The 23692-nt window shown below is 43.3% G+C and overlaps 2 protein-coding genes across 5 annotated transcripts; one reads left to right on the forward strand and one right to left on the reverse strand.

Annotated features, from left to right (window-relative positions):
* Positions 1 to 1057: 1057 nt before the first annotated feature.
* On the reverse strand, positions 1058 to 15212 carry zc3h7bb (zinc finger CCCH-type containing 7Bb). 2 transcript variants are annotated; one of them, XM_027289166.1, is made up of 21 exons: positions 14959 to 15212; positions 14113 to 14174; positions 13964 to 14000; positions 13518 to 13715; positions 12904 to 13062; positions 12660 to 12800; positions 12540 to 12582; positions 12214 to 12446; positions 11661 to 11946; positions 10978 to 11036; positions 10726 to 10825; positions 10303 to 10464; positions 9980 to 10185; positions 9785 to 9885; positions 9520 to 9701; positions 9349 to 9428; positions 8208 to 8488; positions 7829 to 7934; positions 6789 to 6897; positions 6388 to 6521; positions 1058 to 6269 (listed from the first exon to the last, which is right to left on the reverse strand). In XM_027289166.1, the coding sequence occupies exons 2-21, from the start codon at positions 14169 to 14171 to the stop codon at positions 6234 to 6236; spliced, it is 2712 nt and encodes a 903-aa protein (XP_027144967.1). In that variant the 5' UTR covers positions 14172 to 14174; positions 14959 to 15212; the 3' UTR covers positions 1058 to 6233. The 2 variants fall into 2 exon arrangements, with proteins under 2 accessions (XP_027144967.1, XP_019125071.1); XM_019269526.2 differs by having other exon boundaries at positions 12205 to 12446.
* On the forward strand, positions 14179 to 23571 carry rangap1b (Ran GTPase activating protein 1b). 3 transcript variants are annotated; one of them, XM_027289174.1, is made up of 16 exons: positions 14179 to 14197; positions 17926 to 18044; positions 18135 to 18262; positions 18750 to 18809; positions 18900 to 19079; positions 19240 to 19374; positions 19490 to 19648; positions 19743 to 19856; positions 19951 to 20050; positions 20167 to 20251; positions 20466 to 20640; positions 20793 to 20876; positions 20962 to 21064; positions 21208 to 21296; positions 22014 to 22135; positions 22229 to 23571. In XM_027289174.1, the coding sequence occupies exons 1-16, from the start codon at positions 14187 to 14189 to the stop codon at positions 22311 to 22313; spliced, it is 1749 nt and encodes a 582-aa protein (XP_027144975.1). In that variant the 5' UTR covers positions 14179 to 14186; the 3' UTR covers positions 22314 to 23571. The 3 variants fall into 3 exon arrangements, with proteins under 3 accessions (XP_027144975.1, XP_019125070.2, XP_027144976.1); XM_019269525.2 differs by lacking the exon at positions 14179 to 14197 and adding an exon at positions 17464 to 17585; XM_027289175.1 differs by lacking the exon at positions 14179 to 14197 and adding an exon at positions 17716 to 17734.
* The last annotated feature ends 121 nt before the right edge of the window (positions 23572 to 23692 follow it).

Genomic DNA, 23692 nt, shown 5'->3' on the forward strand with positions numbered 1-23692 from the left:
CACACAGGTTACTTAACAAAGCCCGCCCCCTTTAGCTCCGGCGCAGCCAATCAGCAGCGTGTTTTCCCAAGGGATCGACTGAAAGAGAGCTGATTGGCCAGAAACTGCGTCCATCACCGTGGTGACAGCCAATTATGAGCCGTGTCTGAATTACCTAAGGTTAAAAAAAAAAAAAAAAAAAAGGAAAAGTGGAGACCCTGAAGGTGTTATGTAATAAAGCACCACCTGTAGCTCAGCCTGACGCCTATATGTGAAATGTGAAAAACATCATATTTAGGCCAAAAGACAGAAAACACACTCTTTAAGTCCAAACTGCAATTACAATTATACATAACATACATACATATATACTTGTATATACACATAGTGTGCTAAATTAAATGAAATTATACAATTAAATGAAATTAAAGTTTGACAAGTCAAATAGTATGAAACTAGACAACTAACTAAACCTTTAAACATATTTCACTGCGACTGTCGGTACAAAGTGTCAGTCTGGCCCCAAAGAACAGGGTGTGTGGAGGTTGTATACAGTGTATGTACACACGCAAGACTGCTTTTGTATTAACAATATAGACATGTCACACCAGACCAAAAAAGTGACATATTTAGAATTTACCTGCATCCATAGAGTGTGTATGTAGACAACTAGGATTTCTCCTTTACCTTTTTGTATCTTTTGTGGACATATTCCTAAAGGTAGGAGCGACTCAGACCTCTTGAAGATATTTTTTGCTACAAGTAAAGAAACAATCACAAAGGGCTGGCTCCCGAGGAACCCTACTATTACTGCCCTTCTTATTAGCATGATCAAAATGACATCACCGTCTTTTTGTTGTCAAAGTGTGATATATTGGGATTGTTATAACCATGCAGACTTAATATTTTTATTCTTTCTATATATCTATTTCTAATATATCTTTTATGTTTTTCCTGATTAGGATGTAATATTTAATCTGTGTTCAAACAAGAACTAAAAAGGAAAATAAAAGTCTCAAAAAAAGAAGAGAAATCATGTAAATTGTATGTTTTCGATAAACAAAAAGACTCTAGACACTTTTTTTTTTCTAAAACAGTCTGTTTATTAAATGCTTTCAAGAGATTTGGTCCACTTGTGTGATCATGAACTTCCAACCAGGGAGGAGAAAAGAGAAAACAAAGTCAAAAAGATAAAACAAAGCATAAAACAACCAAAATGTAAAAATACAGTACAAAAAGAGGCCTTGTTTTTTCCACTTCTTACAACCCTGGTTTGCTTCATTAGAGTTGTTCCAAAAAACAATTCAAACAATCGATCATTTCTAACTGATTGAAAACCGATAAATTAAGATTTTTGTGTGGCTGTGTAGGTGTGTGTTGGTTGCTTTGAATCGAATGACACAAACTGTATCGGGGGCGGGAGGGAGAAAGGCGCAGTGTGTCACATGAGTATTTGCTGAGCAGGAACTTTGTCTCACAGCTGAGAACCTGTCTGTCTGTGTGTGTATGTGTGGGGAGGTGTCGTGTACTGGAGCCAGCCTGAGGAGCTTAAGACACTCAACAAGGGGTCAAAGGTCAATGTATGCACAATATAACAGTAGAATTTCCATAGGGATGTCGTTCAGATGTCTAATGAACTAAAATTAACTAAATATTGTAGTTTGAGTGACACTAGTTGACTCACTGCCATTCATGCAGAAGAGGCTGTATAATGGCATAGGTAGTGTTTGTTTTCTTCTTTGCATTATCATTTTAAAGGTCGTCTCTGATTGGTGCAAAGCATCGATGAGTGCTGACCATAAAGACAAAAAAAGTGATGTGTGACCTGAATGAATGGCAATCAGCTGTATTTAGTAAAGTATGATTAAATATACTGCTAAGTGACACAAAAGTGCGAACCGGGTTAATGTGGTTGAACGACTAAATGTCCTTTAGTTTGTGTCATGATTCACCTGCCTTTAACAACACACACACAGAACATGCAGCACAGCTATCTACTGTTTTTCTCTTACTGCGTGTGTCAGTTACATCATCAATGCTGGCCTTTCACCCCAAAACGGAAGAGACGGCTCCACTCAAATGCTCTGCTTTTCAGGGATGGATTTCTTTTTCTTTGCCCACTTGTCACAGCCAGACATATTTACTATTAAATGAATTGAACCAATCTCTGGCTAGTGCATGAAGTTCATTCTCCATCCCAGCTAATTTGCAAATATCCTGTATCGAATGATAAAGAGCATTTGAGCGTGCAACGCTCTAACAACACCCTGAAAAACAAGATAGGAACACTTTACTGACCCCAGCGAACTCTTCCACAGCCACAGAAAAAAAAAAACAGCTCCACCATCTCTTATCTAAATTACCTTATAAGGGTGTCTAAGTATTATAATAGGTATCAGGTATCATATACTGTATATAGTCAGCAGGATTATACAATAGGGGTATGTATCATCTTATAGGTGTAGTATATCGAATAAGGCGCTATACGGGAGTATATAGGCTACTATGTATGCTTTTGTTTCCAGATCTGTCTTTGCCTGGTGAATTGACCTAAAGAAAAAACGCACAGCACAGGCAGTGAGCAGCCAGCTCTGTTGGTAGGATCAACACGGCACAGGAGTAAACAGATAACAGTATATATATACTGTAAACTTTAACCACCAACTATATATTTTTTTCCCCCTTTGGCCAGTGTCAAACAATCCTAAGGCCGTCAAACAGAGCTCAGACAACATTAATATAAAGCAGGCCGACCGTGTTAAATGTTTTCTACTACAGACAGCCGCTGGTGGCTGATAACAGACCCGTACGACCTGCAGGATTAACAACTCAACAGAAACATCAGAGCCCGGACGTCTTCTGCCCACTGCCTCCCAGACAGAGCTGTGCACTGCTGCATACACAGACGCATATTTACTGTCAATTATTATATTCATACATGGATACATATATAAAGAGAGTTATACATTGCAATTAACATACATATATCAATAGCATATAGAGAAGAAATAGAAATAGTCAATAGAATAGCAATCATTATCGTCATCATATTCATCATAATACTAGGAGTAGTAGTAATACGATCCCTCGAAGAAGCTAATACCTGGGCTGTTCCAGACAAAGGGCTCGACAAAACCACTGCTGAGTGACCAGCAAAACTGACCTGAGGTCTGTATTTTCAGCCTAACCCAGAAGTCTAAATTCTGGTTAGGCATGAAGTCAGTTATTAAAAGCTGGATAATTAAGACACTGCAGCCTTTGGTGTCACAAAAATATCACAAACAATGTGTAACTTATGCTGTGGTTTGATGATATTTTCTACTGGAAGAATGTTTCTTTTTCTTTTACTCCAATTGACCATGATGATCCCAGTCATTCTAGACAGGAAAATGAGACGTATACTTAAAAAGGTCCAGTGTGTAAATTTCATTAGTACCCCACCTCTCCCCCGTCAGCTGGGATAGGCTCCAGCCCCACTGTGACCCTTAAGAGGATAAGCGGTCACAGATAATGGATGGATGTTTTCATTAGTGTAAAATGAAAATAAGAATCTTTATGATTCTGGTACCTTAGAATGAACCTTTCATGACTACAAACGCAACGAGTCTTCTTCTAGAGTCTGCCATGTTGAACCGCCATGTTCGTACAGTAGTAGTATATAGGGCCTTTCACAGCCACCATAGTGTTTACTATGGAGGAGCAGGAGGCTGAGGCTGAGGCGAGAGTTACAATCACCAACTAAATTGTTAGATGCCACTAAATCCTACACACTGGACCTTTAAAATATAAAGTGCAGCTTCTTCTGAAGAACAGGAACATTTCTATATTCTGCACATCCAAGTTTAGCTTCCGCACTTTTGAACAAAGAAAACAAACTCCTCTGAAGTTGGGTAACTTACTCGATTTCTACCCCTTTGCTCTCAGTATAAAGATCCAACCTTCAGTTATCAATCAACACATTCAGCCTGAAACTCAAATCAAATCGCTGCTGCGTCCCCTCCATACAAACCCCGTCTGGAACAACCCACACAGAAGGAAAATTACAAAATAAAAGAATCATTAAAAAAAAAAAAAAAAAAAAAAAAAAAAAAAAAAAAAAAAAATCACTATAGTCATCTAGTTCAGCGATACATATAGCAATACCTCAATAACAAGAAGTTCTTCTATGTAATCAATACAGGTTTTCAGGTTACATATTTATTAAGCTTAACCGCTAAGTTATCAATTATTATTAGTAGTATACCATTATTTGTAAATATGTATAATATGTATGTATATGTATCTGAATATAGACATACCTCCATCGTGTCTCTGTCCACATTAAAGGCTAGAATAAGATGGCAACAGATATCCTGCCTCTGTGTGTGTGTGTGTGTGTGTGTGTGTGTATGTTAATGTGTTGTTTATAGGCACAATATGGGGCGTAGCAGGTTTCCCATAAATGAAAAGGGTTAATCTTAGGGGCTCCCGTTAGCCATCAGGAACATAATACTTGGATGCACATGAGGAATACAGGTTTCCGTTTGAAGGCTGTGGGGGTGTGACTGGTGTTCAGCGAAATAATGACCCCAGTTCAACTGAAGAAGTGGCAACTTGCCCTTACTTTCAAATAATCTTAAATATTCTCACATTAAACTATAGAAAAATACATTCTTAATAATCCTTTTTTAATCTTTCATAAGACATTTAAATCCCAGCGTTTCACTCTTAATTATCATCTATCATCTGGACATCTTTTTCCTTTAATTATTACAAAACTCATCTTTTCTTTTTACACAACTGAAGTCTTCTTCATGGTCAGTATTTTCACTGATCTTCAGTCCAAGTGGGGTCATCATTTTTTTCGATGGCCATCTGCGGTCTGAACTGATCTATTGCTGAGAGCGGCTCTAGCCAGGAATCTTGTCTATGTCACTTCTCTGTCAGCTCAAAGTACGTGATGGTGAATAGCACCTCGGTCGCTTTGGCAACAATTGCTTCGAGCCATTGGCCATGTGTATTTTAGCCACGGGCGACCGGTTGAGATGTTTCGTCCTCCCCCTGGTTCAGGGAGGAGCTGACTTTCATGCATGCTTCGATTCACCTGGACATCATCGGCTGACAGCAACTACAAGGTTCATATGTGAGTGTGTGTTTGCGTGTGTCTGTGCTCATCCCATGCAGGATTGCTAAATTGTATATATTCCATAACCAGCTATCAAGGGGCCTTTTTTCATATCAATAAAGAAGGGAGGGGAGTTACACAAGTTTGTTTTTTGGGCATGTAAATATACTTGCATACATTCCACGACCACAGCAACGTTTTAAATGACTAATTTCCTAGTTTTAAAAGGCCCATGCAGGCATTACATTCATAGCGTTCTACCAATATGGCAGACAATATAACAAGGAAGTACACTCCCCTTGAAGAGAAAAGAAAAGAAAAAAAAAAAAAAAAAAAAAAAAATCACGCTCAAAATCATTAATTACCAGAAAGTTATTTTGACCCTCTCTATATTTCCCATTGAGGATAGAAAGCGGGATTTGGTTGTTACGCAGTTTAACGAGGAGTGTCCACTGAGAACCTCTTTTTACAGCGCTTTATGATTTCTGAAGTCTCGTGAGCCATCGGCAGCACTGAGGGCTTAGCTTTTTTTTTTGGCACTCTAAAGTTCAGATTTAAACTTTTTTTAAGCGAACGAGTGCCGAGCTTCGATTCGATTCTGAACTATCACCAAGCGAAATTTAAGAGCTGCGACCAGCGCGCCCACCTGACAATTGTGTCAGTGCTGCGAGGATTGAAAAATAAAAAGAATAAGAAAAAAAGAGATATTCAGTTCAAAGAGCACTAGGGAATACCTGTTGATTATTTTAGTCAAAACTAGTTGTCTGTGGAATTTCTGCAGTATAATCTGCTGAAGGGGAACCTAAAGGTGCTGTGTGTAACTGCAGCAACGCTTAAAGCCAAGCCTGTATGTTCACTTACAATCGGTGCCTGTGATTCATGTGTCGTGCTGTGTGACTGTGTGTGTGTGTGTGTGACAGTGTGTGTGTGTGTGTGTGTGTGTGTGTGTACATATGGGGCTGGGGTCAACCATTTTGTTGCGTGTCAATCTGCTCTCACACTGCTGGCTAGATGCTAGAGGAGGTCAGACTGGCAAGATGACAGACTGTTCAGTTGTAGCTGGTATGGCAGGCCTGTCTCTCTCTCTCTCTGTCTGTCGGTCGGTCTGTCTGTCTGCAGCTCAGCGGCGATCAGCTGCCTCTGTTGACACTCAGAGATCGTCCCCATCAGACAACCGTGGGCCTCCCTATAAGGATAAGCATGGAAACGGCTCATTTCTCACACTTGCCGACAACCATGAGCATGCGGAGATGCAGAATGTTACTATGAACCAACCAAGGTGTCTAGAGGTTATAACCACTCACCATGCTTTCAGTGTAATCTGCTGTTATGGTGACCTGCTTGTCCTCTGGGGGCGGGGTCACAGCGGAGCTATCTGTGCGTCTACTCTGATTGGTGAGCTGCAGCCACAGTTCATACATCTGCTGCATGTCTCTCACTGCGGAGGCAAGAAGGAATGACAGAAAGAGAAGATGACCTCTGTAACCTTGAATACAGTGTGTTTATGCACGATAACAATTAGCAAGAGCCGAGGGGAGGAGGCACTTCAAATCAGTCTTATCAATGTGCTGTGTCAAGGACACACATGGACCAGAGGGCATGATTAAGGAATCGAAAAACATATGTAACACCTTCAAAGATCAAACACACACACACACACAAGTTGTGTATTTAAAAGCTCTAAGATGAGGAACCAGAAACTTACAGCTGTTGTTCTTCATGTACGTCCAGACGTCCCTCTCCTCCAGACTGTGAGCAAATGAGCAATTCCCAATATAGTGGCACTTCTTCTGCTTCATCACATGCACGCACATCTGGATGGGACACGGGCAAAAATAAAAGGGTTACAGAGTGATACCGACAGCACTGCTGCAGATTTCCCTCTCCAAATTGTCACTCTGATGTTGTTTAATGTCAATTATAGGCCGTGATTAAGGGTACATTCAGACAGGATCTGGCACGGTGGCAGGAACACGGGTTTTTCTATTTATTTGAGTGGGGGTAGTTTGGTTTGACTGCCCATCAATAAAAACAGTTGAGCCATATCCATCTTTTGGGAAAAAACGCAGCCTTAATGTCACACTGTGGCTGCCAGTCAGCCACTCAGATTTTCTGGCCTTGTTGATTTCATGTACCCAGCTTTTAAATCTGTGTCTGGCTTGCAATTAACGCTGCAAAATAGTGACACGAAGAAGTTTAATTTGGTTTGTGTCCGATGGTTTGACAGAGAGAGAGAGAGAGAGAAAGCGAGCATTAGTTGAGAGACATAAACAGTGAATGAGAGTGAGCGAGCGCCAACATCAAGAAAGGTAATCAGCGTAATTAAGAGTTATTTTCTGATTGTTTCGCAGCGATTACGTTCAGCACAAATAAACATCCCCCAGCAGCCCTCCTTCACCCCCACACACGGCCGCACAACCCTACGGCGATTCATTGCAGCGACTGATCCTGTCTGAATGTATTCCAAGTACGGCTGTACTTAGAATTGGATCAGTTGAATATACTCATTGTTAAAATGTGGTAATCCTATAATTACTGAAGTACTGCATAATTTATCTGCGTCAGTAACATGAAAACACTGTCAAAGACATGCCGGCAGCTACGGACTAAAAAGACGCAGGTGAAGGTGTTTGCAACAACACCTCTGCCAGCACCTCTGCCTCAGGGAAAAAGCAGTCAGCTGTACTCTGCATGTGAAAGGAGGTGGAGGGGAGGAGAAGACCACAGGACCAAAGAGGAACTCACGTCATATTGCTGTGGATAGGTGCGGGAGAAGGGCAGGGGCCGAACGACAACCCACTTCTTCTTTTCAAACGATTTAACCAGCAGGACCCGGCGCTCCTTCGTCCAGCTGAAGAGGCAGAGAGCCGGCATGAATTCAAACAAAAGGCAGGCAGCAAGGAAGCGACAACAACAGCAAAGATTTCATTTTGTCCTTTGGCATCAAACTCTGCCACAGCAACCAGCCATGATAATGACAGCAGAAGATTATAGCTCCCTAACACGTTGCAATTTTGTCAGCCCAGGCTGGAGGAAATAAAAAGAGATCACACTGTCATTTTGCTATGACTCACAGGGACAACTGACTGTGTGTGTGTGTGTGTGTGTGAGAGCCAGGCCTCACCTGTGCCGTGCTTTGGCAGTGCAGTACTTGAGGTTCTTGTCAGGCTCGTTGACCTGTCCTTCTCTCCAGCACTGGCCGCACACAAACTTCATTTTCAGGTTGAGGGGGCGCCCTCTTCCTGCCACTGCACCCAACCCGCCAACCCCCACCCCACCCACTGGACCTACACCACCCCCGCCCATGCCATCTCCCCCTACTCCTCCGCCGCCACCGCCACCTCCACCCATTCCTCCGACGACTCCTACAGGTATGCTGCTGCTCGGATGGGGGATGTGGATTGGCTGAAAACACAGAAAGCGAGAAATGAGACGTTGATCATTTTTGCTTTTGTCATTTTACCATAAAAAAGGGGGACGGTAAACGAAAAACTGTGGGTGAAACTGTCACCATAAATCACTCCAGCATTTCAACATGGAACATGTGACTTTATGCACATAATCTAAAACTACAAAATGTAAATCAATGATGAATGAGATAAGGATCCAGGGTTGGCACAACTGGTTTAACGTCTCGGTGCAGCCATAACATTATGACCACCGTTCTAATATTGTCTAGGTTTTTCTGCCAAAACAGCCATGACCCGTTGAGGCAAGGACTTCACTGACACCTTTCTATCAGAACCAGCGTTCATTTTTTTCAGCTATTTGAGCTAAAGTAGCTCGTCTGTTTAATCGGACCACACAGGCCAGCCTTTGCTTCCTGCGTACATAAATGTGCACTGCTGCATGTTCAAAGCTTTTCCTTTCTTGGATTACTTTTAGGTTCTGACCACTCCAGACGGGAAAGCCCCACAAGCGCTGCAGTTTTGGGAGATGCTCTGAAACAGCTGTCTAGCCATCTCAAGTCGGCCCTTGTCAAACTTACGCTTCCTGCTTCTAACACAATATCGTGGCTGATGGGTGTATTTGGGAGAGTTTGTGGGTGGGGCGTCATGTTTGTGTGACAGCACTAACAGCTCTTACTGAACTTCTGTACATATTATGCTGTACAGGTGAAGAGAACTGGCTGAGCTAAAAACAGGAAATTTGTAACAACAACAACCGCAGTACAACGGGCTCTGGCATGCGTATTTGTTGAGAAAACAAAACAAAACAAAACAGTGAGAGACATCCAGTTGTCTCTGTGGTTGTTCCCGTCTCACCTTCTGCTGCTTCTGTGCGTTCTGCTCCAGCCTTTGCCAGTGTCTCTTAGACTCCTGCACCATCTCTTCATGGGTGATACCTGAAGGAAATATTAAGGAGCAGCTGCATGAAAACCTCTACAGTGATTCATCACTTTAAAAAAAGACAAGCAACATCTATGTTCTACCTACCAGTGTCCTGCTGCAGGACCCAGCATTTGAGCTCTATGACGGAGTGAGCGAAGGAGCAGCTGTCCTCACGCTGGCAGCCGTAGCGGACCTCGTGGCGACACACGTCAAACTGGCAGAGAGGGTGCAGGGGACGCACTTTACTGTAGCGTACATTGGCTGACCTCACCACGTGCACCAGGCACCTGCAGACAGAGGGGTGTAAATATTAAGCAGTAAGACGAAATCCATTATCCCTTCCTGGGTAAACTCTTAACTTTGCACTCACTTGTTGTCGTCGAACGGGTGTCGAGCTGTGAGGTTTGAGCAGACTGCTAAGTTTTCTTTACTGCGCTTGCTGATGATGCGAGGCTTACTGTCAAAACATTCCTGTTGAAAGAGGACAGAGATGCAAGTGCTCCAAAAAAAGTGCAGGTGGGAAAGCGAACAAAAAGAACAAGAGGAAGACAGACTGTGGCCTCACCTCACAGAGGAACATAAACATGCCCATGTGGAGCTGCAGCAGCCTGGTAACGCTGAGCGCCCGTCTCTCTGTGCTGCCCAGGGGATCGAACAGCAGCTCTCGGCTCAGTGCGCCCTTCCTCTCCTGGGTCCACACATCAATTTCCTCCTGGCAGTAAGCAAATGTACAGTTCTCCCCGTACTGGCACTCCTGACGCTCTTGCACCTCTGTGACAGCCAGAGAGAGAGAGAGAGAGAGAGAGAATGTTAGAAAGAATATAAAAACTGTTTTTGCCATATTTCAACTCTTTCTCCTCCTTCAGCATACAAAACATACACATGTACCTTTGCAGAGTACAAAGGCCCCCAGGAAGTTGTTACGTGCCGGCCGTGGCCGGATCCTCTTCCACGTGGGGTCATCTGTGTTTTTGAGGCGGCACAGCAGGACGTCCCTCTTGCAGCGGTGTGCTGCCTCTGGCTGATACTTGTAGTCCATCACCCGTGGACCTGCAAGAAAGAGGAGGATAGAGAAAGTTGAATTACACAGTGGAACAAGGATATTTTGAAAATATATTCACAGAGAGTGCCTCAGATATTCATGATAGTGATATTTCACATGACAAACAGTTAGTGTGCTAAAGGAGAAGGTATTGCTGCAGCATCCCACCGTGAATATTTGTGAACGAACAAAAGGGAAAGGATGGAAAAGAGTAGGCAGTCAAAGGCTAGTAAGAGGAAGTAAGTCAGAAGTTGGTAACTTGAACCAACCTATTCGGCTGTAACAGGCATGACAGGCCTGCCGAAACTCATGTGTGGCTGCCAGAGGATTCCTGGAGAGTAGAGACAGGTTTGTTCCTGCTGGACCATTCTGAGGAAGAAGAACATGGAAATGTGGCGTTAAACACAAAAGCTGTTAACAGTTAAGAGGACCATGTAAAAGCAGTTTATCCTGCAAGTAATGAGGGGAAAAAAATGTAACGAAAGAAGCACAGTGTGTGTGCACGCGTGGTTGTTACTCACTGCGTGTGCAGCATTGTGGTTGCGCATTCCAGGGATGAAGCTGTGACAGACTCGTCCCCCTGTAGACCAAGACACAAGGACACTGATGTCAGACACTGTATTGTAATGGTGCTGACTCACACTGTCTACTGCTGACGCACATCTCAGGTTAAAGCCAAATTCTGAGGAACTGTGCTCTGGTAATCTCTCATCTAGAGATATCTGCATAAGAATGTAGGGAAGTCACCAAGAAACATAGTTTACCACTTGTAATATGATGAGTACTGACCAATCATGTTTATGCAGACTTTGGTTGTCCGTGTGGAGAGCAAAAGAGGTGTAAAACATTGTGTTCATTGTGTTCATATGCAGATATCTGTTCATAGAGATTAGCAGAAATGTGTCTCTCTTCAATCTCGTGTATCAAGTTGCTAATTGGACTGCAGAGAAAGAGTAGGTTGAGATTTCTGTTATTCAGATAGCTGCTGACTACACCAGAAGCTCAGCAACGTCGGCTGTTAGAGGCTAGATTGTCATGTGACGATAGCTGATGGGTTCAGAGATTGGTGTTCTGGTAAGTGAAGCTAAGACATTGCATGGTAAACATGAGCATGCAAAATTTAAACTGTCCAACATTATGTCCCTCTGTCTTCTAATTCAACCAATATGTGAGGACAACTCAAGACTTTAACCCTTCAGCTCACCGGGGAGAGTATACTCCGACAATGAGTCCAGCCCGCCAGCGGCGACTCCTGCCTTCCCTTCTCCATCCGTAGGGAAGCCTCCCAGTGCGTCCTGCGCCTGGGTGGAGCCCTGGTCCCGCTGGCCCAGCGACGAGTAAGACTCCAAAGGGGGCATGTCACTGATGGAGGAGCTGAAGAAGGCAGGGGGAAGCTGGGGCGACGGGGCTGGGAGGCTCGGGGAGTACGGAGGCCGGAGACCCACTGCCGTGTTGGGGAGGTTGGTGGGGATAGCACCCTGGACAGGATTCTGAATAAGGAGACACACAGGAGATAAGTAGAAGTTCATGTGATGGGTGTAACACCTGAAGTCAATACAACTAAAAACACCCCTGCTGGCTCCATCTGTTTAAAACAATTACTACAAAAAAGGCATGTCTACACTGAATCAAATAAAAATTTCCAACAATAAACAACCGACTTATGTGCTTAAATCAACAAATCAATAAAAACACGTCTGCTCGCACAGTTACAGCTGATTTTTATCTCTCATCCACCCTTCACTCACCTCACTGACCTTCTTAGGCATGCACTCCAGCAGGCTGTTGAGCTCGTCCTTGATAACACTGCTGCTGCATTCCTCCATCTGTTCCGACACGGGGACGGAGTATGGCATGGGAGGCAGGGCCTGGCTGCTCGGGCTCTCTGACAGGTCAGTGCATGGAGTCACCACGGGGGTCGCCGGGTCATCACTGACTGGGATCGGTGTGGCCAAAGGAGCGGGTATGCACTGTGCACTAGACAAGTCTCCTGAGAACGAAAACAACAACAGAGAGGAGGAAATGAATGTGACAAACAGATGGTCAGTCTTCACAGGAGTAGACGGGTTCGAGGTTTTCATACCTGGTCCGATGTCACCCAGAGACTCCAGCCCATTTGAGGACATCTGAAAAAATGAAGACAGGATCAGCGTCTCATTCGCTCACCAAGAATGTAACTTTACACCGTGACAGCAGCACCCACCTCTCCTGTGGGTGGGGAAGTCTCCCCATGACTCTCCCCATCTGTGGCTGTGGACTCTGTCTGTGGGCTGACGTAAGCTTTGCGGACCTTCAGGCCCAGTTTATTGGCCAGATCCTGGGCCAGGTCACTCACCTGCCTGTCCTGTAAGATGAAACCCAAAAACACAAGCTCATTGTGAGCTAGATCTTAAATATTATGTGAGCGAGGAGAAGTGTGACTTCCTTTAATATTTTTGATGACATACATGTGGTGCTGTGAGTAGACATTTGGTCCCACACTCGTAGGCCTCTCTGAGTCGTCCCATCTCCCTCAGACAGAGTGCTTTGCGGTATAAAGCCCTGCGACTGCCTTCTGACACGCACAGTGCGCTGTCACAGTCCTGAACGCCACGATCATACTCCCTCTAAGACAGAAAAACACAAATATACAGTCAGAGACGTAGCGGCTGTGGAATTTGTGTCATTTTAGCTGGAAGAAGAACAAACTCAATTCACACAAGAGTTAAACTGAATCCACAAGACGTTCATGCTAGCGAAAGTGTGGTTTTTAAAACATCCATAAAGAATTAATCAAACTGGTAACTGATTCCTTCATGTAAGAACCTCAAATGAGACCACATCTACAGATTAAAAGCTTACATTTCACCCTTATAATTAAAGACACGATATCTGTGGTAATGCTTGTGGTCACAAAAAGGTTCTTTGCAGACTCAGACAAGTCACTACGACTCCAATATTTGTTGGATTTCCAGTAAAGGACATCCAAGTCAAACTGACGTATATCCCCTACTGCATTTGTCTACATGAGCATCTGCAGGTGACACATCCCCCCCCTCCCCTTTTCCCTTTTAACCCCCACCGTCTGGTAAGAAGCAGCAGCCCTGTTGACATAGAGGCTCTCCAGCAGCTCGTGCGGGATGACGAGGGCCTCAGCCTGAGCGTAGCGGGCGACACTGATCCCCTCCCCGTACTGCTGGTTCGCCTGACGCCAATCCCCGTCTCGGAAGCAAGAATTGCCCTCGTCTAGCAAGTTGCACACCAACTGGGTCAGAAATGCCTGAAGAGGGACACACACACACACAGAGATTGGATAAAGACGGGAGGGAGAGAGTGACATATAAAATAATAATAATAACAATGATGATGGGATGGTAATAAGATGTCAGGAAGTCGCAGAGAGAGAAGAGGACGAAATAAATCACAACGTGTGAGCTCAAATTTACATCTAAGAGATAATAAAAAATATCTAAACATACAGTCATGATGAAAAAAGTTGTGAACAAAAAAATAAGGATCAACGCAAACCTCATAGCTCTCTGGCTCTGGGAAAGGCAACGATGACCTGCGGAGGGGAAATAACAAGGCTGTCATTAGCCTCCATTCACAGGTGATGTGTCCTTTGGTAGTCAGCTCTGAAGGAGGCATTAAAAAGTCAATATTGTGTGTTCACTTACTGGATGAAGCTCATTGCTTTCTGGATCTCTTCTCTTCGTTTCTGTCGGTCTGGATCCATAGCCTGAGGGTGAACATGAAGACAAGGTGTAGTTACAACAAGCTTAAATCTCTCTCTCTCTCTCTCTCTCTCTTCTTGCACAACAGCATTAGCAGCTTTGGACAGCTTCGGGTCAAAAACATCCACACATAACATTTCTGTCCCGCTGGGTGAGATTATCTTCTGCTAACTACATGCAGAAGCAGCTCAGGCCTGAAATCATCGGACTCGCGTAAATAAACACCGGGGGGATGCTAACGGGGGGAGCTAGCTGCTTCTTCACGAAGGTTACGTGAACATTTAGTTGATGTGTGGGTGACACAGGACGAAGAGAAACGCAGACATGCAGCGTGTGTTTTCTGTGAGGTAGCGTATGGACGTTACAGACATTATTATTTTACTGTAAATCAAAGCAACGTTGGGAAAACGTCAGCTAATGTTAGCCAGACAGCTGCTGCAGCCAGACATTACATAAAACAGAGATACGTGCAAAACACACAACGTGCATCGGTTTATCTGCTGATGGTTAGTGTAGGTTACCTGAGTTAACCTGCAGGCAGCTAGTTAGGATTACCCAGCTAGCAGCCTGAGTGCTAACACCACTAACTTAGCTTAGCTGAAGAAAAAGCAAAGTTAGCTTTCCCCTCACACGCATCGTGTCGTTTAATCCACGCTTAACAACGAATGTCTGTCGAGCTGACACATAAAGCTGCACTCTGTATGAACCCAGTGTTAACTAGCTATCGGGTAAGTTAACTTAACTTAACGTACTGGTGCGGCTAGCCCTCCGCTTAGCACGGCCACTCACCGAGAGTTAAGTTAGTGCGCTCCTCGGGTCGGAGATAGCTTCAGAGAGTGTTGGCGATAAAGAAAGGAGAAAGCAGCCAGCCAAATATCAACAGTCGATATCCAGGCGCATGTCTGTGAGTTTAGTTTCCCTGTCATTGGTATGTGGACGGAGCACGAGTTAGTCTGCGCCGTGACTGCTGGCTGGATACTGACTGGCTAATGTTAGCCAGCTAGATAACTGCTAGCTGTTTCTGCCCAGTGCGGTATGGCAACAAGTTTCCACGAGAGCAGCGACCACGAGGGGGCAGCAGACCTGCGCGAGCGGCTCACCTGAGGCGTTCAACCTGAAGGAAACAGAATAAATACAAATAAAAAGGTATTATCATGATCATAAAAATGTAACACAGCAGAACTGCTCATTTCCATTGTTGCATATCAGATACTTTATTTATCCATAGGGAAATTCAAGATTCTTATTACTGATACAAATATATGTAAGCACCACTTAAACTCTTGGTTATTATGGATAATCTATAATAAACTCTTGGTTATTATGAATAATCTATAACAATACATCATATTCTTTCACGTTTTTTTATGTAAAATCTTATTCTGCATAGTAACTAGTAGTCTGCAAGTCAGATGAGACATCGAGGACATGCAGGACATAATAATAATAATACATTTTATTTCATAGGCGCCTTTCTGTCACCCAAGGACACCTTACAATAAATGAGAGTAGACAGCAAATAACTGAAACAAGCAAAAAGAACCATAAAAGTATACCGAATTACAAGAATACAACATTAAAAACAGGTTAAAATAGGACAGTGCAAATGAATCAGTTGGAAAAGGCTGTTTTAAACAGGTGGGTTTTAAGTGCAGACTTGAATTGTGAGAGTGAGTTGATGTTCTTCATAAGACATCGAGGACATAGTAGGGTCTAAGTAAGCTAAAATCAGTACGAGTATCAGTATCAGTATGTATCATATTGAATACTCGAATACTGTACTCAAATACTTTAATACATTAAAATAAATTATTTGATATTAAGGGTGGTAGGGTGATGTAGTGGATAGTACTTCGACCTCACAGCAAGAAGGTTGCTGACTTGAATCTTGGCTGGGGTCTTTCTGTCTGTCTCCCGTGTCTGTGTCTATCTCCTACAGTCCAAAGACATGCACTTTATAGGTTAACTGGTGACTCTAAATTACAGATAATGGATGGATATTTGATATTATACATACATTGTTGCTATTACTATTACTGCCATGTTCTAAATGATGTATGCATTTTTTGTAAAAACCTGAAAAAGTATTGATAAGTACTATGCTGTGCCCCTAAAGTACTATTTAAAATATACCACAAAAAATATGCCTGAATGTCTTCTTACTGGCACAAGGTGTACACACAAAACAAAACTCTTGTAACTCCACGAGAGATGAGCACAGACTTTTTGTCATATCACAAATATTGGTCTACAAGCAGGTGATGTAGTAAAAGGCCTGAAAAGAATCTGATATTGTAGATTATTTTTTTTATCAGTTGTGATTGTTTTTATTACAACAGAACCCCTAAAAGCTTAGGGTCTGGGACTGTTTCCCCAGTTTGCCTTGTTAATAAACCTGCCTTCCCTGTCCCTCTGCTGGAGCTTTTAGGAGTGTCTTGGCCCTCTGGGTGAAAGAGACCGTGTTGGTTTCTCTGCTCTTAAGCCTAACAAGGTTTGGCTTTTTTTCTGGACTTCATCTGACTTTCTCATTTATGCAAAGTGGAGCTATGTAAAATTTCAAACAAGGCGTTATATTTTAATTTAAACATGTAAACACTGATGTCCCTGTACATCATGGAGTTCATTCAAATTTGAAATAGACCAAAAAACTTTATAAAAGCAAGAAAGTAAATTTTTCACCCAAAGAAGGTAGTCGAAAAATATTTAAAAAGAAATCTTAAATATAAATAAATACTTTAAATGTACTGATTTCAAATTTACTAAATTATAAAATTTCAAATGACCCTTTTCCCCTTTAAAGGTCCAGTGTGTAGGATGTAGAGGCATCTACAAGTGTAGTAACTGATTGTAACTCTTTTTTTGTCTCACCTTTTCCTTGCTAGTATGACGGAGGGAGAAAATACAAACACTAAAGGCTATATAAACAATGTGTTTAGTTCATCCTTTCTCGGCTACTGTAGAAACATTGCCGTTTAACACGGTGGACTCTGTGGAAGAGGACCCACAGTGTCTCATTCTAAGGTAACAGCAACATAATGATTCTTATTTTCAGGTGATTATACACTGATGAAAACATAATATACATACACACACATATTCAGTATCTTACACACCGGACCTTTAAGTAGACAATAAATTGTAATTATTATTTATTAATATTAAAAAATATGAGGCAGGGGGCTAACACAATGTGTGTTAATTAATCAAAACAGGATAAGAGAGCAGTGGGATAAGATAAACGAGTCTGGGTCTGAGCGGCAGATGGCGGTAAACTTCGTGTACGGCCCCTTTAACTGACAAAAATCAACGGAGGGGAAACTGGGGGGCAGAGTGACGTCACAAGGTTTAGCAACCGGCGCGCTGTACGGAAGAGCGGCGTGTGTTCGCCATCATTACTCTGATAATAACTCTTTGTGGTGAGTTTTTAATGCTTCACTGTGAGCTGTACGACCGATTCAAAGGCCGAGAGACGCCAGAGTTCATACGTTATAAAGTCTGGACTCGGTCACTTCACTTTCAGCTTAGCTTAGCTGTCAACGTATGTTGCGCACCTCTGTTAGCACCGGTGAGGCTAAACAGCTACCGGGACTGTGTTTAAAGTTCTCCTGCTGATGTTATAACACGGTTTATAACGTGTAAACTGTCTTTTAACTTATAGTCAGTGATATAAAAGTCATTTCTGTTCATTTACATGCTGAATAAGTGACTAAACTCTGAGCCTTCTCTCTATTGTCTGACTTCTGGGTGTCTCCATAGAGACATCATGGCCTCAGATGACATAGCACAGCTGGCTGATGCTCTTTCCAAGACCCACGTCGGGGATGGAGAGCTGAGCTATAAAGGACTTGGACTGAAGCTGGACAACGCAGCATCAGGTCAGATGTTTGAACAGGCTTTGTGTTTTTATTGACCGCAGGCTGTTTTTCCCTCCTCACACCTGCTGACACACCTGTCCTCTCTTTCAGTGGAGGAGCTGGTCCGTGAGATCGAGCAGTACCAGGGCCTGAGAGCGCTGCGCCTGGAGGGCAACACCGTGGGAGTGGACGCAGCACGGGCCATTGCCAAGGCTCTCGAGAGCAAAGACCAGCTCCAGGTACAGCTCAGCTTCATACATCCAAGTCCAAGTTGTCCCAGATGTTGTCCCTTCTCAAAGAGAGATGACCTGGACGAACCAGACTCGGTTCATAGACAGCCATGGTCTAGACCACGAGTATGACTTTTAATCTGTCAAGGAGCTAAACATATTGGCAGTATTGATCCTAAATATTTGCAACTTTCAATGTGTTTTGATGAAAGAAGTATATTAACATAACAAACATTACATTTATGCTGATATAAGTGCACAGTCATGACCCTTTTTCACTAGAGCAGGGTGTCATCCTGATTCATTTGACCCCAAAGTCACAGTAAATATTATCTGTACCCAGAGTTTTATGAATGTCATAATCTTTTTTTTTTTTTTAAAGTAATTTAAATCAACTTTGTGTAGCAAACAGTACTGCGGTTCGGTAGCCAGCCTTGCAGCAAAGAAGCCACAGCATGCTGTTTTCTCTCCGTTTCAAACTCTTTGTGTCTTTCAGAGATGCTACTGGAGTGACATGTTCACCGGAAGGCTACGCTCTGAAATCCCAACAGCCCTGGTGAGAATTTCAGACGCTGGTTGATGCAGTCTTGTATGTATGTGTCAGAAAATGTCTGATTCGTGTGTTTTCTCTCTGTGCTTTCTTTAGAGGTCCCTGGGCAGTGCATTAATGAGTGCAGGGGCCAGGCTGACTGAGCTGGACCTGAGTGATAACGCCTTTGGGCCGGACGGTGTAAAGGGAATCGAGCAGCTGCTGAAGAGTCCGTCCTGCCATACCCTGAGGGAGCTGAAGCTCAACAACTGTGGCATGGGGATCGGAGGAGGAAAGGTGACAGAGCTCACAGACAGCAACGATGTCATTCTCTCATGCTCTTCCAAATAGCAGGCTTCATGTAGTACCTTTGTACTATGCCAAACAAAAAAACAATACACTGTAAAACTGCTCCACACAGGGCAGGTTCTATAACTTTGCTGTATGCTTTGTGTAGATCCTGGCTGAAGCACTGATTGGGTGCCATAGACAGTCATCAGCACACGGAGCTCCACTCAGGCTGAGAGTGTTCATCGCCGGGAGGAACCGCCTGGAAAATGAAGGAGCCCGTGCCCTGTCCAGGGCCTTTCAGGTAGAGAACACTCACTTTCCAAATCGATTGAAAGGTTGTTCAATACATTTAAAACATTTTATAGATGTGATTCAGACCCTCAAATCCCCAAATCCTCTCTGTTTTTCCATTTAAGCTTATGGGCAGCCTTGAAGAAGTCCACATGCCCCAGAATGGTATCAACTATGCGGGTGTGATGGCGTTGGCTTCGGCCATGCGCCACAACCCAGAGCTCCGTGTCCTCAACTTCAATGACAACACCTTCACCAAGAACGGAACGCTGGCAATGGCCCAGGTGAGGCCTGTTCACACACTCCTATAAGTAGAGCAGACGTGTATTTGAGCCAAACTGTTTTTGTACACGCTTTTCTCCTGTCGGGCACGTGCAGGCTCTGAGACACCTGAGGAATGTACAGGTGATCAACTTTGGCGACTGTCTGGTCCGCTCTGAAGGAGCCATCGCCCTCGCTGCAGTCCTCAGAGAGGGACTGCCAATCCTCAAGGTCAGTTCACTGTTAAACTTCAGCCCTTTTATGTCGTCGTGTCTTCTTGGACAACAGCATGATCACAGTGCTCTGTCATGTTTGTTGTCTTCAGGAGCTCAATCTGTCATTTGGTGAGATCACACAAGAAGCAGCACTCGTGGTGGCTCAGGCTGTCACGGACAAACCTCACATGGAGAAAGTGGATCTGAATGGTACGCACACTAACTGCTGCAGAAGTAGCGGTTGTGTGAAGGTTGATATCCCGGAGAAGTTGTGAAATTTGTTTTCAAAGAATAGAATTTGAAAATGTCGGATGTGACTTTAACAGGTAACTGTCTGGGAGAGGAGGGCTGCGAGGCACTGAGGGAAGCTATGGAGAACATGGACAAAGGAGATGTGCTGGCATCACTCAGGTAATGTCTGTCTGTCTGTGTGTGTGTGTGTGTGTGTGTGTGTGTGTGTGTGTGTGTGTTAGTGTGTATCTTTGTAACGTCACGTAATCCAGAAGTCCTTCTCGAGGTTCTTGTCTGGTTCCTTCAGTACAAATAACACCACATTTCCATGACATCAGTTTATTTATTTAAACTTACGGAGAAATAAAATGACTTTTCTTTGACTTAACCACAGTGATGATGAGGGAGAACCGGATGAGGATGATGATGATGGAGATGATGATGAAGAGGACGACGATGATGATGATGCAAGCGACCACTGTAATGAAGACGATGAGGAGGATGGTGACATTTTGAAGGAAAATGGAATACCAAGAAAAGAAGACAGTCCTGAAAAACCTCAGAGCTCGGTAAAATTCATCGTACATAATGTTGTTTTTCTTCTGCTGCCATCTCTGTCGAGGCTGAATGACTCAATCACTTCATTACTTTGCACTAACCAAAATAAAAAATATCAGGATTCCTGCTGTGTTTCTGACTGAGACTTTGTGTCCTCCCTCAGGCAGAGGTCATGTCTTTCCTCAGCTGCCCCTCCGCAGAGAAGCTTTTACAGCTGGGAGAGACGAGGACAGACCTGGGGCAACAGGTAGGGAGTTAAAAATAGTAATAATAAATGTACAGTGATCTGGGATTCAGGATGTTTTAACCTGTTAATAAAACTGTCTCACCAGGTGGATGTGTCTGACCCACACAAGGCAGCTGATGTCTTTCTGAAAATTGCGTCTTTGTACAAGGAGGAACCAGAGATCAAGACAGCTGTCCTCGGAACTATCGGTGAATAAATAGATGCTGCTACTGAGGAAAAGAAGTTGTCTTGTTGACAGATCTCACCCTTTTTGTACAGAATCCTATCACCAATATGAGAGTTACTGCTGCTGTCTCATTTAAATGTCCTCTATCACTGTGTCCCACCGTAGACGCCATGTTAAACAAGCTCCTCTCTGCGTCAGCCCTCCAGTCATACTGCTTCCTCTCCACGCTGCTGGTCATGATTGGACTCCTCAAGGTACAGCACTGCTCGATACCCTCCCAAACCTTAAATCTGACACAGAACTAACAGGCACACTGGGAGTGTTTTCACACCACATAAAGGTTCTCTACGTGGTGACTTGTCCCGTAACGGTCCATGTATTTGTGCTGAATCATTACCGTACAGAGGTCATGGTTTAGTGCACGTAGACTACACTGTATGTAGATTAATGGACAGAAACCTTTAGTCGTTTAGGTCTGAGATTAACACGGACAGCTGCGAGTCAGTCGCACCATGAGAAGTGGAAGTAAGGTGCTAGAGCGTAAACACCCACCTGCATCCTTTTTTAAATAGATTATTCGGGAACAGTTCAGCTACACTGTTGTGGGGGATGTACGCAACATGAACACCACCATGATGTGTTCTCTCTGAGGTGCTAAATGTGGAGCTTACAGACTTTGTTTACACATGTTTTCTTGGATATTTAAGTCAAGTTCCTACAATATTTGTGCCTGATGCACAAAGGTGGAGGATCTGCTATGCTGTTAAATGTTATGTACTACCATCAGTCCTGTTCACGATCTGTCATGTCTCATCTGGAATGCTTAAAAAGGAAAAAATAGCTGATCTACTTCTATTAAGGGCACCATTAGTCCTCACTGAGACTTCTTTCCTTTCTGTCAGTTTAATATAAATTGATATTAGTGTTAATGCTTAAAATTCATCTAGGTCTCTGTTTCTCGTGTGTTTCAGGGGGAGAAAAAGATGAAAAAGGTGTCACTGCTCCCAGGTCAGCTGTTGTGTTTGGAACATGCCGTCCAGCAGGATTACTTCCCCCAGCACCATGCCTCGCTGCTTCACACCTTCATATCCAAGTACGATCATCTTATTTTCATTTTAGATCTAAAGCTGTGAATAGAGACATAAATGTAGTTTGTAACTTTTTTCTTTTCTTCGTGAATCTGCAGGAACAGCGAAGCTCTCAAGTCCTGCAGCAGCGCCGGAGAGAGGCTGAGCTCTGCTCTGGAGAAGAAGTGCCATGACCAACACTGATCAACCACTGCCAGGACCAACACTGGGACACAGACACACACTGTACTGACATTCATCTCTTAACAAACAAAACAGGGAAACTTTACACTTGAACAAGGGACTCTGACGACCACTTAATGTATCTCCACTCCTGATTTGTATATTTTATGAAGGTAGATTCTCTTAATTTTTATTTTTCTACTTGTGACTTATATTTTTTTATAGAAAATAGACACAAATAATAAAAACATAGAAACACACATATCATTTAACCTTTTGGGTTCATAAAAAAAAAAAAAAAACTGATTGTAACCTGGAGTGGAGTCGACATGGACAACATATCGCATTTAATGAAAACATAGCTTCAAAGATTCTCTGTTAAACAACATTAAAACGATGCATCGGTTTCAGACAAAGCCATGGAAATATCTGGATTATTAACAGATTGATGTTATTGCCAGGTCTTGATAAAATTGGAAATTGCACAGTAAGATTTGGCAGATAGTTTCAGTGATTCTGACAAACACGCAGCTGCACATGTTGCTGTATTTTTAGACCTGTATCTCGCACACATTCGTTGCTAGGCTGTGGAGCTGTGAGACAATTCATGTAAATCACACGGAACAAAAAAACTATAAATGCAATCTATCAAATTGAAAATTTAAGAGCTGCCTTAAATACAGTTTACTTGACTGGCTGTGTTAAATGCCATTTCTTTCGTCGTCGCTTTGACACGATTTGATGGGAAGGAAAACAAATGTTTAGGACAGTCTGTCCAATCACAATCACCACTCCGCTGCTCATATAGTCCAGTCAAGTCAGAGTACTGTGTGCATCAGACTGTGAGCAGGAATGGGCTGCATGCAGGAGCACCACACACACACACACACACACACACACACACACACACACACACACACACACACACACACACACACCCCTTCCAAATGAGCCTGAATACACAATATATGCGTGTGTGTGTGTGCATCGCCCTGCACTGAGCACAGTCATAACACTGCAGAGCTCACCTCAGGGGACCACAATCACCTTTACCCGTTTTTCCTTTTTCATCTATAATCAGTCTTGCCTCATGTAGCTGTTTATTTGTCTGTCGTTGATGTGATGGAGCATTTAAGAGAAATATGTTGAGAGTGGAATGCACTTCAATGCCATTAAGATACTCTTCTGAGTAACAACACCACGTGGACTGCATTTATATTGTCAGGATGTTTGTTAACCTGAAAGCCCTCTCAGAAATATAACTCGTTTAACAACCCTGGCTCAGTCTGTGTATTATGTGTGCGTCTTACATGATGAATCCTCCAACTGTAGTGAACAGACATGGCAGTGAGGTTCTCCTTTAACTTCAGAGGGGTGGGTAGTGGAGGTGTGTGTCTGAC

The sequence above is a fragment of the Larimichthys crocea genome, chromosome XVI (assembly GCF_000972845.2).
Source record: "Larimichthys crocea isolate SSNF chromosome XVI, L_crocea_2.0, whole genome shotgun sequence".
Taxonomy (NCBI): Eukaryota; Metazoa; Chordata; class Actinopteri; family Sciaenidae; genus Larimichthys; species Larimichthys crocea.

Bases quoted from the DNA above. Each gene is read 5' to 3' on its own strand.
- zc3h7bb (XM_019269526.2), bottom strand. From the start codon at position 14,171: ATGGATCCAGACCGACAGAAACGAAGAGAAGAGATCCAGAAAGCAATG. The intron at 12,801-12,903 runs GTATGTCATCAA...TTCATCTTACAG, and splicing joins GTCTACTCACAGCACCACAT to GACAGGCAGGTGAGTGACCT. The intron at 12,583-12,659 runs GTGGGTGCTGCT...TCATTTTTTCAG, and splicing joins CTTCCCCACCCACAGGAGAG to ATGTCCTCAAATGGGCTGGA.
- rangap1b (XM_027289174.1), top strand. The intron at 19,649-19,742 runs GTGAGGCCTGTT...GGGCACGTGCAG, and splicing joins GAACGCTGGCAATGGCCCAG to GCTCTGAGACACCTGAGGAA. The intron at 22,136-22,228 runs GTACGATCATCT...GTGAATCTGCAG, and splicing joins CTTCACACCTTCATATCCAA to GAACAGCGAAGCTCTCAAGT.